Source organism: Ursus maritimus, unplaced genomic scaffold (assembly GCF_017311325.1).
Source record: "Ursus maritimus isolate PB19 unplaced genomic scaffold, ASM1731132v1 scaffold_19, whole genome shotgun sequence".
Classification (NCBI taxonomy): domain Eukaryota; kingdom Metazoa; phylum Chordata; class Mammalia; order Carnivora; family Ursidae; genus Ursus; species Ursus maritimus.
The window spans coordinates 43,816,524-43,838,524 of NW_024424341.1; the positions used below are offsets into that span (position 1 = coordinate 43,816,524).

The window sequence follows — 22,001 nt, forward strand, 5'->3', positions numbered from 1 at the left end:
CAGCCTGTATTGTCAATCTTTCTAATTTTAGCTATTGCTTGAGTTACAGGGTCTCAGTGTGGGGTTTTTTTTTTTTTAATAGGCTACATGCCCAATATGGGGCTTGAACTCATGACCCTGAGATCAAGAGTCAGATGCACTACTGACTGGGCCAGGTGCTCCTCATTGTGGCTTTTTATTTTTTAAAGATTTATTTATTTGAGAGAGAGAGAAATAGCACATGCATGCATGTGTGGGGCGGGGGGCAGTGGAGGGAGAGAATCTTCAAGCAGACTCCCGACTGAGCTCGGAGCCTGACATGGCACTGGATCTCATGCCCCATGAGATCAGGACTTGAGGTGAAACCAAGAGTCAGATGCTTAACCACTAAGCCATCCAGGCCCCCCCCCATTGTGGTTTTAATTGGCATTTCCATGATAACTAATGATGTTGAGCATCCTTTTGTGCGCATATTGGCCACTCTTGTATCATCTTCTTGAAATATCTAATAAGTAAGACTGAAGGTTTTTGTTGCATGTCAGTACTTACCTCAAAAAAGCAAACAGGGCCCAGAGTCTGAATGTATTGGTTACAGCAGAGAAGTCGTGAGTTACATTGGGATACTGAAGAGGTAGAAGTCTGAAGGACAATACATCTGAATAATGGAAAGCTAGAAGAACCTATTGTTTTTAAAAATATGACTTATAAGACAAGATTTTTAGAGAGGAGGAACATCTTTTCCATAGTTGAGATATGACCTTAAGACCTGTTTCAATAGAGAGCCACACAAAAAATTAGGGAGCTGAAACCAAGAGTCAGATGCTTAACTGACTGAGCCACCCAGGCGCCCCTGACATCTTTGTGTCTTAATGTACAATAATGGGGCACCTGGCTGGCTCAGTCAGTACAGCAGTGATGGAGCAACCATACGGCAACATGTAAAGTGGAGAGTATGTACAGAGACTTCTAGATATGCACCTTAGATTCTTAACTCTTCAAAGAAGTCAGAAAATACACAAAATGATATTCAATATAGCATTTTTATTATAATGAAAAATCGTTTATGTCCTAATCACTATTTAACAGAATATTTAAGCATATTTAATATATACATATCAAGGACCAAGCTAGAATCTTTTACATTCTATAGAAAAGTACTAGGCCTCAAGATTCAAGCAGGAAGCTTTCAGAATATGACATGAGTTGCAAAGAAAAGTGCCTTTCCTCACCCCCTGCCAACACAATCACTCACCATATGTCTGAAATGATGCTCTTGAAGACAGTCATTGTGGTCATGGAAGCATCTATCAAAGTGGTTCACACTCTAAAGATGGCAAGAGATACTGGGAATGAGAATTCCACAATGAAGTTTGAGATACACCATGTTAAATAAAAATCTCTTTCCTGTATCTTTTGACAAGCTGAGGATGTGTACTTGGATTTCCCCACAAGCAAATGCTTTGCTGCATTTACACATTTTCCTGAGAAATCTTTTTTTCCCCCCAAATATCATCAAGGACTAGAATACCCCAAAACAAGTTTGTAGAGAACATTGGGTTAAGGCCTTACACTCTGTTACAAACACAGGTCTTCTGGAGATATCTGAGACTTGGGAAAGGCAAACACATGGATCTCTGAGTGAAGACTGATTTTGTAATAAATTTTAAATATACCTTATTTAGAATTAAGACGAATAGAATCTTCATAAATGAAGCTGGTCTAGATTTTGCTTTTTGGGAGCTATCTTCATTTAGGTTTGTATCAAGATTATTTTATCTGTGCAGAATGAATTGGTAGAATTTGGTGAAGGATTATCTATTTATTAAAGCTTTCACCTGTACAATTATCAGATTTTTTTCTTAAGTGGGGAGTTCATACACACACACACACACATTTGCTTGTTGGTCTATTTGAGTCAATTGTCATAACATATTCCTACAGAAAAAAAAAATAACCGCTTTATATTTTAGGTATTGGAATACATAGAGCACTTATACATAGTATTGTGTTGTAACTAAAACAAAATTTTCTGGATAATCTGTAGCTATGTCACCTTTATTACTGTCCATGTTCTAAGTGCATTATCTTTCATTTTCTTTTTCTTGATTAGGTCTTCCAAAATCTCATCATTATTAACACTGGATTAAATCTACTACTGTCTAGTCCTTAATTTCTATTTTCAGTTGTGTTTTGTTTCTCTTTTGTAGGTTTTATTCTGTTCTGTTTCTGGTTTCTTGACGTAAGTATTCACTCCCTTAACACATTATTTATGTGACAGGCCCTGTGTTGACTGCTGTGGATAAAGTGAAGATGATGAAGACTGGGTGCACAAATGAAATTTCCTTAATGCATTAAAGGGGATGAATTTCTCACTGAACAGAACTTTGGGGGACATCTGACAAGTTTAGGTGCACACATCTCATTAACAATCATTTCTAAGTAGTCTATAAATTTCAGTTTTGATTTTAAACATTTTATTTCTGAAACTTTCAAACACATAAAAAAGTAGAAATATTAGAACAATGAACCCCCCAAAACAAATCACCCTGCATCAGTAATTATCAACATTTTGCCAATCTACTTCCCAGCTCTCCTGGCCAATTCTTTTTCTTTTGCTGGAGTATTCTAATGCAAATCTGGTATCTTTACCATTCCTTAAATATATAAGTATGTATCTCTAACACATAGAACCTTTTATCTTTTAATAACCACAGTGATATTATCATCCCTAACAAAATTAGTATTTCTAAATATCATCTAATACTCAGTGCATGTCCACATTTTCCCCACTGTCCCCCAAATGTCTTTTTACATTTTGTTCAAACTAGGTCCAAGCAATGCCCACATGCTGAATTCAGTTGATAGGTCTCTTAAGTCTCTTAATCTGTTAACTGTTGTCCTTCCCCTTTTCTTTTTCATGCCACTCATTTGTTGAAGAAATCAGGTCACTTGTTTCGTAGAATTTTACACATTCTGGATCTGCTTGGCTACTTCCTTGTGGTGCCATTTACTTTGTTCATCTATTCCCCCAAATTCTCGTTTTTAAAGAGTTTGATTCAAAGATTTGTTTCCTTCAGCTATTTTGGCAATAAGGCTTTGTAGGCAGTGGTATTTCCTATTGCATTTTATCAGGATGTGGATATTGTCTGAGAGTCCCACTTTCATAGAGGTTAAAATTGATCAAAGGGCTCAGAGGTGGTCAGCTTGATAAATCCACTGTAAAGTTCTATGAAATATTTCACGCAATGGTTTTAATATCCACCAAAGATCATTTTCTGGACCCATTATTCCATTAGGGAACTAGAAAATGGTGATCTTTCTAATCCTATCATTCTTTCTGTATTTACTGATATTTTAAAAGCAAAACAAAACAAAAACCTTTTAATTTGAGTAACTTTTGGTGGCCCTGAAACTTGGTTCAGGGAAAAAAGGAAAATAAATGCTTATTTTTTCCCTTATCAATTTTTAGAATGAGTTGTGCCCAAGCATCTTCCATTGCTGACCAAACTGTGCAGCTGTAACCAAGTAAACTATCAAACTACTAGTGGGGTCATGTCAAAAGACCTAACTTCCACTGGTTGAAGATGGGGCAATTTAAACATCAAACCATATACTGCCAGTAATGGAATGATCTTTCTTTTATATGAATTTTACAAAAAAAATACACACACACAAACACACACACACACACACACACATTTAAATTTCCAACTGGTTAGATTCCTTTCTGCCATCTTTTTGATGTTTTTAATCTTTAACAGTGGTCAGACAATAGGGATTATAAAACATTTATTTTTTGGAATTTATTATAGGAAAATAATTTCACATTTTTCTGATTCTTCAACAGTTGTACTCTTAACCTCACCTTCATGAAATCTGTAAAGTTTCTTTTCAGCCTGAAATGACTGATGCAACTCAAATGATGAACTTCTCACATTCAATATAACCTCCTAGATTTTATCTGGAATAAATTATCTTAAGTTTAGTAAGTGCTGAGCAGTGACATGAGGCATTTCTACATTTATTACTTCTAGAGTAAATTCCTGTCATATGAATTCACTAACACTAATGACAACAATTGTAGATAATATTTACAGAAAACATGCTATGTGGGTGCTATTTTCCCAAGCATTAACTACTTAATCCTTAAGATAATCCTATTACACAGTGTGGCAGGCTGACTCTGAAATGGTCCCTACACCCTAGTATTCATACTCTTGTGTAATCCTCTACACTTGAGTGTGGGGTGACCCAGTAACTTGCTTCTAACCAGAAGACAGCAAAGGTGACTAATAAACAGGTGTTATTTTGGTGATTAGATCACACAGGTTTATAGCTTCTATGATGTTAGTAGACTCTACTGCATTCTTGGCTTGCACACTTAATAAGCAGTTACGCTGAAGAAGCCCATGTGGCAAGGAACTAAGGTCAGCCTTCAGCCAACTAGAAACTGTTGGGGACAGCCAACAACCATGTGAGGTTGGAAATGGATCCCTTCCCCTGTTGAGCCTTTAGATGAGACCCAAACCTGGCTGAAACCTTTAGTTTAGCTTTGTGAGAGACTCTGAAGCAGAGGACCCAACAAAGTTATGCCCAGACACCTGACCCATAGAAATTGTGAGATAATGTGTATTATTTTAAGCTACTAAATTTGTGGTAATTTATTACACAGCAATAAATAACTAATATACATAGGTACTACTATCACCATTTTACAAGTGAGCAAAATGAGGCACAGAAGTTTAAGTACCTTGTCCAATAACACACTGGTAACAAAGGAGTGAAATGGAGATAATGATAGATAAGGCTAAAGATTTTCCTACATTCATTATATTATTCCCTCATATGAATTTGCTGAAGATAAACAATGTCTGAATGATGACAGAAGGCTTTTAAAGCAACATATTTTTTTCAATAATATAAAATTTCTTATGCTTAGTTGAAGCATGAAGCAACTTTCAAAAAAATGAATTTTCAGATATTCTGCAACATAATGTACAATTGAAGGCTTTCTTGTATTAAACCCCATTATGAATTTTCTGATGTTGAGTAAGGTGTGAATGTTGTCTAAAGGCCTTCTTACATTCCTTACATTTGTAGGGTTTCTCCCCAGTATGAATTCTCTGGTGTTGAGTAAGGAATGAATAAAGTCTAAAAGCCTTCCCACATTCCTTACATTCATAAGGTTTCTCACCAGTATGAATACTCTGATGCTGAGTAAGCTGTGAGAGCAGTCTAAAAGGTTTTCTACATTCCTTACATTCATAAGGTTTCTCGCCAGTATGAATACTCTGATGTTGGGTAAGTTGTGAGAGCAATCTAAAGGCCTTCCCACATTCTTCACATTCATAAGGTCTCTCACCAATATGAATGCTCTGATGTGAAATAAGTTGTGAGTAACTACTAAAGGTCTTCCAGCATTCCATACATTCATAGGGTTTCTCACGAGTATGGATTCTCTGATGGCGAACAAGTTGTTGCCTGAGTCTAAAAGTCTTCCCACATTCCTTACATTCATAGGGTTTCTCACCAGTATGAATACTCTGATGAACAGTAAGTTGTTGGCATATTCTAAAAGCCTTTCCACATTCCTTACATTCATAAGGTTTCTCACCAAAATGAATTTTCTGATGCACTCTAAGGTCTGGACCACATACAAAGGCTTTCCCACATTCCTTACATTCATAGAGCTTCTCAGCGGTATGAAGTCTCTGATGTCGAGTAAGGTGTGTACACTGCCTAAAGGTCTTCCCACATGCCTTACATTCATAGGGTTTCTCACCAGTATGAATTCTCTGATGTCGAGCAAGTTGCTGATGCACTCTGAAGGCCTTTCCACACTCCTTACATTCATAGGGCTTTTCACCGGTATGAAGTCTCTGATGTTGAGTAAGTTCTTGGAGCACTGTAAAGGCCTTCCCACATTCCTTACATTCATAGGGCTTCTCGCCAGTATGAAGTTTGTGATGTCGAATAAGGTGTGCACGCTGTCTAAATGCCTGCCCACATTCCTTACATTTATAAGGTTTCTCACCAGTATGAATTCTCAGGTGCTGACTGAGTGTTGAGCGACGAATAAAGGTCTTCCTACATTCCTTACATTCATACAACTTTTCTCCATTATGAACTCTCTGATATTCAGCAAGAAAATTATGCTTTTTGTAAGTGGTCATTTTTTCAGAAGTGATTTTCACTTGCCCAAAATATCCCTCTTGTGGTTCCTTTTGCCCCTCAATCTTGCCTTTGCATTCCCAATCATTTCTAAAAATGGAGTCCTGAAGACTACAGCTTTTAATTCTTTCCATTATCTCCCACTGGAATGAATATATTTCATAAATGTCCTTTTCTGGAGATAAAGTATTGGTCCTGTATCTGGACTCCAAATCTGAAAGAAAACAGAAGGCAAACACACACTATTTTCCTGTGACAGAAAAAAGAAAACTTCTATAGAGAAGTAAAAGACACCTAAAATAATGTCTATTATAAGTGAATGGATTAGGTACCTCTAAAACAGGCGTTTCTGCTACAATACCATGTATTGTACCTAAAAAAACCCCTTATCTCCTGCAAAATTACATACCAAAAAAATAAGAGTTTATGAAGACAACAGGGGGGAGGAGACCACTCAAACCTATCTAACTTTATTGGCAGAACACCAACAAATACAATAATTGATATTTCAAGAGATAACTCAAGAGGCAGTTCAACATGGCTGAAGGCCATTTCATGGATACTAAAATGTGCACACAAAAAAAGTGGAAATGCTAGATTTTAGGTGCTGAGACACTGCAATGAAAAAAAAAAAGCCCTGAGCCAGCAAGACTACCATTAAGGTGGGAACAGGGTAAAATGCAACCTGTCTCCTGCTAGAAGCCATGCAAGCTTGATGGCGTCTACCTCTGGGGAGGGAGTCCTGGATGCAGATACTTATTATTACTTTTTTTCATATGGAGGTGAAAGGGCAACCAACAATAAAGCATCAAGTTGAATGGTTTCCCTTTCCTGTTGAATGTTTTAAGTTTACTTTTATTCTGGCTTCATTCAGGTAGGAAAATGACCTGTAAACCAACAAACTCTCACATTATAGTGCTATCATTCCCTATTCCATATCGCTATTAAGCTTATTTGTATTGCAGTTATTAATTGTATTATGGAACAGACTATCCTCATACATTAAAAAAAAAAAAAAAAAGCAAAGGAAACAGAGAATGGAGTCCAGGACTGGAGATAAGGCTGGTGATTAGGGAAACAAGTTACATCAGTGAGAAGAGCACCTGAAGACTTCTTAAAACTACAGAGGTATTTTTAACTGACTGAAACATAATCTACAGGATTAAGTCCTGGGCATGTTTTTGTTTTGTACTTATTTAAATTCTCCAGCAAATGATTCTGATGCTGATCAATATCTGAGTCTCTCTACTTAAATGTTTTTAATGATTTCTCTTTATAATTAGAATCAAATATAAATAACTGAACATAGATAATAAGCTGCTCAGGCAGGCTGTTGAAATCCAAGTAAGGTGAGGAAAGTGTCCAGACAGAGGAGCAAACCAGCATGTAGTGGGCAAATCTACCATGAATCTAATTACTTCCCATCACTACTATTCCAACCAAAACCACCATCATCTTCAACCGGGACTAAAGAAATAACCTCCTAACTGGTCTTCCTTCTTCCCATCTTACCCCTAATTCAATCTCTTCTCCATAGAGGGATAATTATATGACAAATCAGCTTATGTAATTCCCCTGCTCAAAAGTTTCTAATGGCTTTCTATCACACTAAAAAGTCACGTGCCTTACCTTTGAATAATCATCCTCATCATCCTGGCCGCCTTGCTGTACCTCAAATACACAAAACTTCGATCTCCTGACCCAAGGCCTTTGCATTTGCTATTCTATCAGGACTGCTCTGGCTTTAGATATTCCTATAACTTGAGCTCTTTCTTCACGTCTCTACTCAAATATTACCTCCTTAAAAAGCCCTAACCACCCTAAAACAAATGTGTCTATACCTGCCAATTTCTATTCACTCGCTCTTCTCACTTAATAATACTCGTCACCACCTAATATTATTTATTCATTTACTTGTTTACTTAATGTCCTTATTCCTATTAAAATGTAAATATGACTGCTGGAACCTACCACTCTTGTTCACAATTGTTCCACTGGTGTCTAGCACAGTGCATGGTTCAGACTGGACACTCAATGAATGAATACATTTTTAGGCAACAAAAGGCATATAAACTAATCAAAATAGAAGCCAGAAAGAAACTGGATCCTATACAGATAGATACTGCTATGGACTGAATTGTGTCCCCCCAAAATTATACATTGAAGCCCTGACCACCCACACTGACTGTATTCGCCAACAGTGCTTCTAGAAGATAATTAAGGTTAAATGAAGTCATAAGGCTCCTAATCCAATAGGACTGGTGGCCTTATAAAAGGTCTCTTTCTCTCTCTCTTCTCCTCCTCTCCCTCTCCCTCTCTGCCATGTGAGGACAATGTGAGAAGGGAAGATCAAGCCAGGAAGAGAGCCCTCATCAGAGCTCCCAAATGCTAATCTCAGACTTCCACTCTCCAGAACTATAGGAAAACAAATTTCTGTTGTGTAAGTCACCCAAGCTATGGTATTTTGTTATGGCCGCTCAAACTGACTGACACAGATTTACATATAAATGAATTACAATCACTGATCATAAAAAGAGTAGGCCCTCTCTGTTCAAATTTCTTACCCACCACCCATATAATGTAGGACAGTTTTGTTTACTTTTATTTTGAAAAAACTGTAGATTCCTACAAGGTTGCAGAGAAATATACAGGAAAGTCTTATGCAACCTTCACCCAGCCCTTCTCAATGTTAACATCTTACATAACCATAGTATAATATTCAAAGCAAGAAATTCTCCTAGTTTTCCTCTAAAAGCTTTAAATTTAGCTTTCATATTTTAAAGTTTATTTTTTTATTATTTTTAGTAATTTCTACACCCCACAACCCCAAGATCACGATTTATTAGAGAGATAATGTGAAAGGGAGGGAGAGAGAGAGAGAATCTCAAGCAGACTCCCCACCAAGTCTGGAGCCTGATGCAGGGCTCGCTCTCATGACCCTGAGATCATGACCTGAGCTGAAACGAAGAGTTGGACACTCAACATACTGAGCCACCCAGGTGCCCCTTGATTACTGTAGTTTTACTTTTATTTTTTTAAAGATTTTATTTATTTATTTGACAAAGAGAGAGCACAAGCAGAGGGAGCTGCAGGCAGAGGGGAGAGGGAGAAGCAGGCTCCCCGGGGAGCAGGGAGCCTGATGCAGGGCTTGGTCCCAGGACCCCAGGAGCATGACCCAAGCCAAAGGCAGTCACTTAACCACCTGAGCCACACGGGAGCCCCTGATTACTGTAGTTTTATAATGAATCTTGAAGTATCTTGAAGTCATGTAGTCTAAGTCCTATAATATATTCTTCCTTTTCCAAGATTACCTTAGAAATGCTAAGTTGAACATCAGCATCCCCAAACATCACCATCCCCAAAACAGTCTCTTTCCATTTATTTAGGGTCTTCAATTTCTCTTGGCAATGTTCCATGATTTTTTGTATGGAGGTCTTGCACATTTTGTTAAATTTATTCCTTAGTATTTTTGTTTTTTGACACTAATGTAGATGGACTTAATTTGCTTTAATTTTAATTGACTTAATTTACTTTACTTTAAATTTCTTATTTTTTCCACTTCTAGTATATAAAAACACAATTGATTTTTATATATTAACTCTGTATCCTGTAATCTTACTGTGAACTTCATTTATTACTTTGAGTGGTTGCTGTTTTGATTCCTTAGGATTTTCTATCTACACAATCACGCCATCTCCAAACAGAGTTTAACTTCTTGCTTTTTGATTTTTGTCTCTTATTTTTCTTGCCATATTGCAATGCTAGGACCTTCACTACAATGTTAAATAGATATGGGAAGAGTGTGCACTCTTGCCTTGTTCCCAATCTTAGGGGGAAAACTCTTCAATCAAGTATGATGAAGTTTATGATTTTTTTTTTAAGCAGTATTTTTTGAGGAAGTTCCCCTTCAATTTCTGGTTTCCTGAAAACTTTATCATGAATAGATGTTGAATTTTGTCATATGCTATTTCTACATCTATGGACACAATCACATGGCTTCTCTTATTCCTGTTAATACTGTGAATGACAGGGATTAATAAACCCTACTTGATCATCATTTTTATTGCTGGATTTAATTTACTAATATTTTCACAAGGATTTTACATCTATGTTCATGAAGGATACGGAGCCTGTCATTTTTTTTTCCTTTAGTAATTTGTCAGGACATAGTATACAAGTGACACTATTCCCGGAAAATGAGTTGGGAGCTGTTCTTTCCTTTTATGAAGGAACTTGTGTAACACTGCTGCTAGTTCTTCCTTAAATACTTAATAGAATTCACCAGTGAAGCCATTTGAACCTGGTGTTTTCTCTGTGGAAAGATTTCTGATAATGAATTCAATTATTTTGATAGATATAAGGTTATTCATATTTTCCTTTTTTATCTTGTGTCAGTTCTGGTAATTGTGTTTTTCAAGTTTTCCCATTTCATTTAAGATGTCCAACTTATTGGCAGAAAATTACTCATGGTATTCTCTCATTATTCTTTTAATGGCTATAGGGTGTGAAGTGATAACCCAGTTACTCTTTCATTCCTAGTATTAGCAATTGTTGTCTTTTTTTTTCTTGATGAGTCAAGCTAGGTGTTTACCAACTTTGTTGATCTTTTCAAGAAATCAACTTTTGGCTTTATTAATTTTCTCTATTTTTTCTATCTTGTTGATTTCAGCTCTTATGTTTATTGTCATCTTTTTTTCTTCTACTGAGAACAGCTCCTCTCTTTGAAGTAGGAGGAAAAAAATGAGAAAAACGGAGGGTTGTAATCAAGGTCAACATGCAATTGGTGTCCAGGTTTAAAAGATTTTAATTTGCTTCCCAGGTCTCAGCCCTTTCCTCCACAAGTCACGGGCTTTTGAAGAGAGATTTCCAACAACATCTTAAGGCTAACAGGCTTGGCTAATTACCTGCATTAATTAATTCCCCATCCTGCTCAGCCCTCACTCACCAGAGTAGTGTCTTCTGGTCCCTTCCCTCACAACCATCCAAGGCTCCTTCCCTTCATCCAATAAGGTAATTACATCTGGTTTAGAAATGGAAGGTTCTGCTTAAAAGATAATGCGACATGAAATCATAAGAATAAAAGTCAGGTTCAAATTTGGTTAAGTTTATAATTAACTACAGATCAAAATGATACTTTACAAAGCCTAAGAGCAAAGGAATGCAAGGGAGCTGAAGAGCACTCATATTATAGGGTAACTTCAGAAGCACAAGGAACAGATGGTTAAGAAAAGGTCTTAATATAATTTAAACTCATACAAGCTCTATTGAGAGGCAGTCTTGTGTACTGGTGGAGCACACAGAATCTGCATCCAGACTGCCTGAGTTTAAACCCTGCCTTTGTTGCTGTGTTACCTCAGCCAATTATTAACCTCTTATTCCTAAGTTTTCTCATCTGAAATGAGGATAATCATAGCATATTTCTATAGAGTTTGAGAATTACTTAATAACGCACAATGTTCAGAATAGTATCTAAGTACAAATATATGAAGTTTTTATATATATATATAATTTATTTATATACATATATATGTGTGTGTGTATTAGCTATTTTTATTGTTATCAATTTGCTGACAGGAGAGTGTCTTCCTGAGATGTCTTCTGATTCTTTCTAGGATTACTCATTCAATGTTAAATGCAAAGTTCTCGGATTTTAAATTTCAACCACAAAGCAGGTAGAACTGAATATGTCTATTATAGGAAACAGAATGTGTTTACTTTAGTTTTAAATAAACCTTGTGGAGCCATTTCCTACTGTGTAAGTTCTATAGGCTCCCCTGATTTTAGAGAGACTCAAAACCCCTGTGTTTCGGTACTCTCCTTGCAGGTGGAATAGAAAGGAGTGTTAAGTACCTGCATCAATTCTGGGCTCAAATATAATGTAAAATCTGATTTCTTGGACAATGCTTCTGTTGTAAGCAACCCAGAATTCAAGCCCAGCCCTGGGATATCAGTGAAACAAGTAAATTACAGAGCCTGAAGAAACTCAGAAGGACAGAGCCAGATGCAAGTGATGAAGGAGCCTATTTCCAACCTAATGAAGCTAAAACCATTCCTTTGGAATAGAGAGAAAAAATTTATCTAGTTTCTCAAAACATTTTCCTGAAATTGACAGTAGAGAAAGGCAACACAATTTGGGATAGATAGCCTTACCTAGTGAGATGAAATTGCTATAATTCTCCCACATCACATCCCTATATAAGTCCCTTTGAGCTGAGTCCAGGAATTCCCATTCTTCCTGTGAGAAGTCTATGGCCACGTCCCTGAATGTCACTGAACCCTGCAAAAATAAAACTCATGTATTACCTGCGAAAATACGTGAAATATTTTTTAAATGAAAAGGGAGGAGATCGAGGACTGTAATGCAGAGAAGACGCCACATAACAAATAAATGGGGTAGGGCTTATGAGTCAGGACAGTAAGAAATTAGTGTCACTGAAGCAGAGTTCTATGTGTCTTGAATAGTCTTGTGGCTGCAGATAAGATTAATTTTTTACCCAAAAATATCTGAAAATGAATAAAATAACCAAAAAGAGTCCCAATTAAATGAGACCATACACACAAGCCTTCTACAAGCTATGTGTCTCCACCACAAATTCATGGGAAGCACCCTCCACCTTCTTTTCCCTTTAATGATCGTGAAAAAATACTGATAAAAACTTCTCCTAAATGTACTACAATATCTTTTTTAAGGAAATAGACTCAAGTTCACCATAAAGTCAGATTTTCTTATAAACATTTTCCCTATAAAGACCACTTCTTTAGTCAACTTTACAAAAACTGCTACATGGTAGTCCACATTTTTTATATATATTCGATTCAGTCTTTTTCTTTTCCTATTTAGATATTTTAATTCAATTCAATTTCAAAAATCTTCCTCAGCTCTCACAGTCTACATTTTCTATTCCTTATGCATCTGGTTGACCTTCTTAGTCTTTATCATCCATCATCCCTCACTGAATACCCTTCCTCATTCCAGAGTTAGAGGGTACTGAACCATGATGACATCACTCTGGACCAGTGGTTTTCAATAAGGAGTGATTTTACTCCCCAGAAAACATTTGGCCATGTATGGAGACAATTTTTGTTGTTACCACTGGGGGGAGGGGGTGTGTTACAGGCATCTAATTGGTAAAGGCCAGGGATACTGTTAGACATCCTGCAATGCAGAGGACAAGTCCCCACAATAAAAGATTCTCTGGCTCAAAGTATTAATAGTCCCAAGGCTGAGAAACCTTGCTCTAAACCAGTACATCCTGTAAAATTACGCAATGGACTTTGCTCCTGGTATTCTTCTCTCAGGGTTTGCTGGAGATGATTCAAGAGAGAGATCTCTTTGCATTTCTGTTCTGATAACCTCCTAATCACCCCACTGGTGAGGGAGCGATCCCTTGCCCTAAATAGTATGAGGTGGCTCAATTCCTGACACTGGACAGATGAGACTGACAGCATTTATTAGACATGTATACTCACAGCCCAGGGGAGGAGAACACCACACGTCATGCAGGGCCACACAGGGGTTGCACTCAGGAATGGAGTGAACAAGCAGGGTCTGTGGGAGGCAGGCTTTGTAGTAAAAGGAGGGTAAGGTGTCCCTGATTCCCTCAGGAGGATGTGACTGGTTGGTTTGAATAATTCTGTGGGCCGACAGGCAGGTGAAACCCTTTAGAGTGAGGACCAGGAGGGGTTTAGGTCATCTGTCTGATAGGAAAGCTAGCCAGGTGGGAGTCTTTTCTGGTGGATGGGGAGTGTATCTGGCAAGAGCAGGGGAACTCATGATTAGGATTTTGGAGCCCTGACAAAGATATCAAGTCAGCGTATGAAATTTTAGGCCTCACAATATAAGGCCCCAATTATATCCCTACCCAATCCACCCAATCCTAAAAGCCTTACATATGTATCATAAGATCTCAACACATACAGAGACTGAGACGAGCCAACACTAAATCTCATCTTATGTACTTGGAAAACTCACGTCTGCAAAGAAGTCTGGAGTTTTCCAGGCAGTCAAAGAGGACCTCCAGACAGTCAAATAGGACCAAATTCTCTCTTTCATCAAACTACAGATCTTCAAGGAAAGTTTTCAAAACAAGGATCTCCCACTTAATATCAATAACCCATTCCTGAATATCAGACATTCTAATACTTCATTATTAAACAGGTACCTATTTTCCCATCATTTTAAAGCAAAGAACTCCACAATTTCAAGCCTCCAAATAGCTTCACAGCTCCCTCCAGTATAGACTTACAGTACACATGGGTGAGTTACTGCACACGTATCTTTAGCTTTAATATTTTCATTGTCTCTTTTACTGAATTCACTTTTCTCACTTGCTTTGTGTCTTTCCCCACAACATCAATACTTCCCCAACTTTTTAGAAACTCATTTTATACTACACAAGAGCTACACGTTAACAGCACTATGAAAATGCATTTCAACAAGAACGTAACACTCAGTTATGATTCGCACTCAGTGTGATGCTCTGATAACTCCATTCTCATCAGCAGCACCAGATACATCCTCTTTAATGATATCTGCATGCATCTCAAAACATCTGCAGATGGTTCTGATAGTCTAGCAATGTGAAATAGAACGAGACTCTCCTGCACATTATTTTTTGTTAAAAAAGGTTGTACTGAAGTATACAATTTCACTTATATAAAGTTCTAAAAATAGGCAAAATTCATTTATGATGGTAGAAGTCAGGATAGTGGGGGCACGTGGGTGGTTCAGTTGGTTAAGCAGCTGCCTTCGGCTCAGGTCATGATCCTGGGGTCCTGGGATCGAGCCCTGCGCTGGGCTTCCCTGCTCAGCAAGGAGTCTGCTTCTCCCTCCACCCCTCCCTGAACTCATGAGCTCTCTCTCATATAAATAAAATAAAATCTTAAAAAAAAAAAAAAAGAAGTCAGGATAGTGGTTATATCTGGCCTGGGTGGACAGGGAGTGACTGAAAGGGGGGCATCTAAGGCATTAGCAATATTCTCTTTCTTGACCTGAATGCTGATAGCACAGATGTGCTCAATTTATGAAAATTCATTCAGTTACACACTTAGGACTTATGGACTTTTCTCTATGTATGCTACATGTCAATAAAACTTTGAAAAGAGTTCTTCAAACTCTTTTTCAAACTGGGGACACAAATTTTTCCTACATAAAACCAGACTAAAAATCACTGTTTCAGAGAAATGTACTTTCTCTGAAGTTTAAATATTAAAATCAAAAGCTGTTCTACTGGAAAATGTTAACAAGGAGACATTCTGCAGAGAATGCCGGCATTTTTCTCAAGGCATTTCACTTTTCCTCCCTCATGGCTCTTGTCAGATTTTGGAGCTAGAAGACAGTCCACATTAGTTGGGAAGAGGGAAGGGCATGTAGAAAGGACACTGGGCTCTTTGTCTCCAACCCTCACAGGACCGAGAGTAACTAAAGCAAGTTCTTGGGAGGAGTTCTGTTAAATAAGAAGTTTCAGGGTAAGGAAAGAGTATGTACACATGACCTAGAGATCAACACTATTTCAAAAAGGACAAAAGAACATCAACTTACATGGGCCATGGTTTTGAAACGCAAGAACTGGTCAGTCCTTTTCAAGGTTTCCCTGTTGGAGAACTGTAGAGCCCAGATAAGCCAGATCTGGAAGAAAAAAGAGGCCATGAAACCAAATGTAACTCAGAGATCCCAAAATGACTTATGTTAATGTGCTTTTTTCTTTACCCTTCCCACTTCCTAACTATTCTCCGCCACTATACCCACCCTGATCCCATACTCACAACAACTAGAGGAGACTCTAAGAAGTCTGAGGAAATCCAAGCCCTGAGAAAATCCAGCTGAACAATAACGGATTTGGTATAGAAGCCTGAATACTTCGGAGGATTCCCCACCTGGTAATGCAGATCTGGTCCTGGCATTGGACTCCTCCCTCCAGTACAACTTTTCAGGGCTGAGAAAGGGCCATACCACCCATATATAGCCTCTTGAGCCCCCAGGATCCTTGCCTGAGCTTCCTAAATATGAAGCCTGAAAACCACACAGGCTGAGCCTGGCAGCTGCTGCCACTGGCCTTTTCCCAGCCCGAACAACTCACTACTCTGCTTTCCAATCAGGACCTCTCACACGGTGACAACCTTTGCACCTCCCCCCTCTCATACCATGACTACTGCAGTTAGTTAACAACATTCACGGAGAACTGTTACATGATGGGTGCTTTGTGTACATCACCCCATGACCCTCAGCACTGCTCTGCTATGTATTTCTTCTCATCTCTCAGTGGATCAGGAAACCAATGCTCAGGGGTGAAATCATTTGCCCAAATTCAGTTATTAAGTGGCAAAGCTTTGTTCTGAGTTCACATTTCTCTAACTAAAAAGTCATCTTTCCACTTTGGTTTTTGCCTCTGAAGACTAGATTTCTACTTCACTGGGAGAAACCTGAGTAAGGGCAATTCGAGAAAGGAAGGAAGGAAGGAAGGAAGGAAGGAAGGAAGGAAGGAAGGAAGGGAGGAAGGAAAAGAACCTTTCAAAAGATACTAAGCCTCACTACTAATTAAGGAGATGTGTGTAGAACACACACAAAAATTACCCTCTACAGTGATGGGACTGTGAGGTCTAAAAGACTGATGATATCTCAGATTAGTAAAGTCATGAGGAAATGGACACTGTGTTAGTCCAAATTATATCTGGTGTTACAACCCGTAAATCCTGTGAACCAGTTCCCAGAACTCCACTGCTAAGACTAAAGGAACTATTTGCACATGTATATAAAGATGTCTGCAGAGGTATACTGACAGGTATGGTTTACAGTGAATAAAAGCTGAAAAGAATCTAACTGGGGAAATAATTAAATAGTACTGCATCTATACCACTGAAAACCAGGCACATATTAAAAAGTGATGACACTGCCCTAATTTTGATGAAATGGGTGAAGCCAGTGTGTTTAAAAAAAAAAAAAAAATCCCATGGGGCACCTGGGGGACTCAGTTGGTTAAGCGTCAGACTCTTGATCTTAGCTCAGGTCTTGATCTCAGGGTCATGAGTTTGAGCCCCTAGTTGGGCTCCACACTAGGTGTGGAGGCTACTTAAAAAAAAAATCAATTAAATAAAAATATCAATCAATCCCAACATGTGTGGCATTAAATTCTTGTGACAGAAAAAAAAAAGTAAGCCTAGAAGGACATGTTTACAATAGCAGCGACACTCACCACCATATTAAACACAGTGTGAACCTAACGTACACAACTACTCCAAATAAGGCAAAAACTTCCCCATTTCAAAGTTTTCATTAAGTCTTCTTGTTGAACAGAGAAAAAGCCCAGGATACTCTAAGAACAGCTGTTGTTTTTCCTGAGTGACTTTTTTTTTTTTTAAGATTTTATTTATTTATTTGACAGAGAGCAAGAGCACAAGCAGCTGGAGCAGCAGGCAGAGGGAGAGAGAGGGAGAAGCAGGCTCCCCGCTGAGCAGAGCGCTTGACATGGGGCTCAATCCCAGGACCCTGGGATTATGACCCAAGCCTAAGGGAAATGCTTAACTGACTGAGCCACCCAGGTGCCCCAAGTGACTTTTCTTTTTTTTTATTTACTTAACCTTCTAATTCATGAGCCAAGTCTATGATTGAATTTGCCCATGTATGTTGTTCTATCTAGTAAAGAATGGTAAAAAAAAAATCCCTGAATGATGCCTTTTAAGTAACAATGGCAGTCTCATGGCTGCTTCCTTTCAATCTTACTGAGAAATAAATTTATTTTATTTCTGAGTCAATGCTCTGTGCTAAGATGCCTATGAAGCCTCCAAGGGCTATTGGATCTCCTTGTCTTACTAATCTGACTTTGGGTAAAACATCATTAAAATAAAAACCATGAGACATTGTTAACGATACTGGAATTAAAACAAAATTTTAAAAAACACACCCACGCAAAAAACCTGTGAGACGTAAATCTTACTGTATGAAATTCATTACCTCCAGACTGCACAGCTTCAGTATAATCTGGACATAACGTGATAGTACTTGCTGTCATCAGATTAATATCTCTTCCTTCCATCATGAAAGGTTACTGAGTAAGGCAGGAAGAATTTTTTTTTAAGCATACATAATGATGAGACTTGGTATACTGTTATAATTAATTACTGATACAGGCTTTGGTGTGACACTTTCAGGAAACAAATCTTAGCTCTGACAGTTATTAACTGTGATCTTGGACATGTTACTTAACTTCTCAGCCTTAGTCACTCCCATAAAAAAATGGTGATAATTATAGATTCTAACTCAAAAGGTTATTATGAGGATTAAATAAGACATCACACATAATAAAGCACTTAAAATAGCAAATAAATGTTAAATAGAAGTCAGTTATATCACTGAAGATGAAGAATACTACATACTCTTTTTCCATAAAAAATTCAAGCTTCTCAGCCTTGCTCTTATAATGCTAGCTAATAAATTTCAAACTCCATATTGATAAGCAATTCCTCCTGATTAACAACAATTTACAAAAGGGGGTTCGTGGATGGTTGAAGCCAATGTGGGAAAATCCTCACAATTTTTGGATCTGGGTGATGAGAAAAAAGATGGAATTACAACATAATAGTAACAATTAAATCTACTGAGCACTTATTATGTGCCAATTATATTTTATATATATTATATAAAATATATATATTATATATACACACATATATATTTTATATAATATATATACACATATATATATATTAATTCACCTATTCATAGCAATCCTATATAGCAGTTTCTATCATTATCCTCTCACAGATGAAACAACTGTGGCACAAAGAGATGAAATAAATTACCCCAATTTCACCCAGCTCTAAGTGGAAGTTTTAGGACTAGAACAGTGGTAATTTAGCTCCATAACTAAACTGCCTCTCACAAGAGCACATAAATATATGACTTGACTACTCATGCTATCAAAAACTTCAAACCATTTCTCAAATTTCAACTAACATCTTCCATTCCCTTCCCTTGTTAACACAGACCTCTCCATTAAAAACCCTGTCACGTTACAATTCCTTAAAGCCTCAAAAGCAGAAAACCCTGTCACCAAACTATCTCCTACCTTTGCCTGCTTTTGAATTCAGGGCAGTCGTGAAGATCAAAGACACCTAGCCTTACGATTCCAACTAAACTGTAATCCTCTCAACAAATCAAAGCCTAGAATAAAGCTCTGCAGTTGGCCTCCCTTCAGGAGGTTTACTTGCAAGCCACTTAAATGATTAGAAAGAAACAGCTCACAGAAGGAATCAGATGATTGCCAAATGTTCAGCACTGGAGAGGAGGCAGGAGGTAACCTCAACACCCCTATCATTCACCGGGAAAGAACAGCAAAGCACCAGGTCTATAGATAGGGTATTTCCCGCGTTAAAGCCTAAAAGCTAAAGACTACCTGGAACAAGCCTGTATAGTCCAACAAAATCAAATTTATTGACTCAAGAGAGGGAGGAAATTCCACAGGAAGGGTTGGAATGCAATGGAGGAGGAGAAGAAAAGCTCTTTTGTAAAGGGTTGAGTTCCAAATGAAGGATTTTGAAGGATGTATGGGAAGCAGGGAACAATTCCAGAATGGTTGCAGTTTCCGAGGTGAGACTAGGAAAGGCAGGGATTAACTGGAGATGAAGTGTTATCTTAAAGGGAGGGTAGTTTAGCAATTGGGTATCTCCAGTAATAAAATAAAAAATGGCAAAACGAGTCTGGAGCATCACTGTTAATCTCTCAAAGAGGGAGCTGTTACAGCATTTTACAATTGCTGCATGAACTAATACTTCCTATTAATTTTGTAGCTGGCTTTATCTGTCTCTTCTCTCCCAGCCTTGATCAACGCAAGGGCTGCTTTTTCTCTTTTCAGTCCGTACTGATTTTCATTCTTTCCCAGGAGATGCAAATGTTTCCATGTCCAGAAAAATAAAAGTTACATTTCACGGAACAAAGAAGATAATAGACATACCAATGGTTATCTCCTCCTTTCTCTCTCCTTCCTAAAGATCAGCAGGATTGGGGAAAAGAGACGGGAATCTTGAGGCACCGAGCCTTTCTTGGAACTCAGCCCGGCCTGGCTAACTCAGAACACACCCCCGCTATCACACTTGCTCCCACCATCCACCACGCACATAACCCGATGGAACTAAGAGGGAGTCCGGGGTAAACCTCAGCCTTCCTCGTCTCAGAGAAAGGCCGGGTACAAAGGCCAGGTCTGGAATCTGTCTCCGAAGTCATGGTAGTTTCCTAACGTGGGGAGCTCTGATTAAGCTGTGGTTCTGAGAACTGCAGTTCTCGAGACTGCGTCTTTTTGTTGGGGGCCTTCACTCCGGGGTTCATACATCTAACTCGGAGCCATTCTGGGCCGACGGATATGTGCAGCCCTTAAGCGGAAAGGGAAAGGACGCCTCAGGGCACCCGATGCCCAGTAAGCGTCACAAATTCCACAGTCAGTGCAACCCGGTTCACAGAAAGGCCCGCGCCGCCCCCGCGCCACCCCCGCGCCCATTTCCTCAATGCACGCGACCAACTCACCTCTCCGAGCAGACACCAGCCAGAGAGCCGGAAGGAAACTAGGAGCAGAGGCTTGTGGGAAATGTAGTCTTCGGTAGGGAGGGCCCGGCCCCGCCCCAAATCGGTGCGCGGAGTGCGCAAGCGCGGGTGCTCGCTTGCGCTGAGGAGAGCTCTGGGAGGCCTTTGGGCTTGAGTGGGTTACAAGGGAGGGCCTTCAAGGATTCCCAGGACTGAAGGAAGCGCGTTCTGGGAGTTTGGCGTCGTGTTTGTCGCTGAAGAAGCCCTGATATGTCTTAGAAAGAAGTCTTGACACCAGCAAACACATAATACTACATACTAGGCACACAGCAAGTTCTCAGCATGTCTGCCCAAGTAGGACGTGGATATACATCAAGTACTCAATAAAAATATCCGCAAACCATAGCAGAACCGGTAACGGACGACGCAGAAAAGTCGTTCGTGCTTGCTCGAGCTCCCTCTTTCCGAACTTCCTTCCTCTTCTCGGTTTTTTTCTCCTTCTTGCAATTGTGAACAAATTGTTCTATAAATTCTGTTATGTTAAGGTGATCGATAAATTCCTCTCCCCCTCCCCCCATTGGCCATTTCTCTTTCCTCAGTTTTAGTTAACTAGTCAACTGCCATCCCCAAGCAGAAACTCCGCTTGTTTGGTGAGAAGGTTAATAGTAGCCTAATGCTGTGTCACAATGTGTACATCATTCACCTCACTTCCTCATATTATTAGGCATTTTATCATCTCACATCACAAGAAGGGTGAGTACGGCACAGTAAGATATTTTGGGAAAAAGACACATTCACATAACTTTTTTTAAATATTGCAAAAGTTTTGCACTATACAGCATATTGTTTTAATTGTTCTATTTCATTATTTCTGTTAACCTCTTACTGTGCCTAACTGATAAATTAAACTTTATTATAGGTATGTATGTATAGAAAAAAAAACAGTATATATGGGGTTCAGTACTATCTACCCTTCCATGCATCCCCTGAGAGTCTTGAAGTGTGTCCTCTGAGGATAAGGGGGGGACTAATGAGTTGTCATTCAGATGTCCTTTATCCTTACCGATTTTTAAAAATCTGGCAATTAGAGGTATGAGAGAAGTATGTTTATTTATGTTTTCCCTTTAGTTCCATCAGGTTTTGCTTCGAGTATTTTCAAGCACTGTTAAGTACGTACATTTGTAATGTTTTTGTCTTCCTGATGAAGAGGATTGGCAAGTGAACACTAGGAAGAGTATCTTCAGAAGTCTTTCTCAGCTGAGTAATCAATGAATTTGTCATGTCCTAGGTTCGTTCAGGAAAGGAATGGGATAAGCCTACCAGGATTTATCCACCACTG

General features: G+C 38.6%; 1 protein-coding gene across 5 annotated transcripts; it reads right to left on the bottom strand.

Moving 5' to 3' along the window:
* Positions 1-1,003: 1,003 nt before the first annotated feature.
* ZFP14 (ZFP14 zinc finger protein) lies at positions 1,004-20,870 on the bottom strand. 5 transcript variants are annotated; one of them, XM_040632804.1, is made up of 6 exons: positions 20,666-20,870; positions 15,692-15,778; positions 13,621-13,699; positions 12,301-12,427; positions 11,096-11,194; positions 1,004-6,364 (listed from the first exon to the last, which is right to left on the bottom strand). In XM_040632804.1, the coding sequence occupies exons 3-6, from the start codon at positions 13,648-13,650 to the stop codon at positions 4,998-5,000; spliced, it is 1,623 nt and encodes a 540-aa protein (XP_040488738.1). In that variant the 5' UTR covers positions 13,651-13,699; positions 15,692-15,778; positions 20,666-20,870; the 3' UTR covers positions 1,004-4,997. The 5 variants fall into 5 exon arrangements, with proteins under 5 accessions (XP_040488738.1, XP_040488737.1, XP_040488739.1 ...); XM_040632803.1 differs by lacking the exon at positions 20,666-20,870 and adding an exon at positions 18,101-18,326; XM_040632805.1 differs by lacking the exon at positions 20,666-20,870 and adding an exon at positions 18,101-18,324 and having other exon boundaries at positions 11,096-11,191.
* Between the last annotated feature and the right edge of the window lie 1,131 nt (positions 20,871-22,001).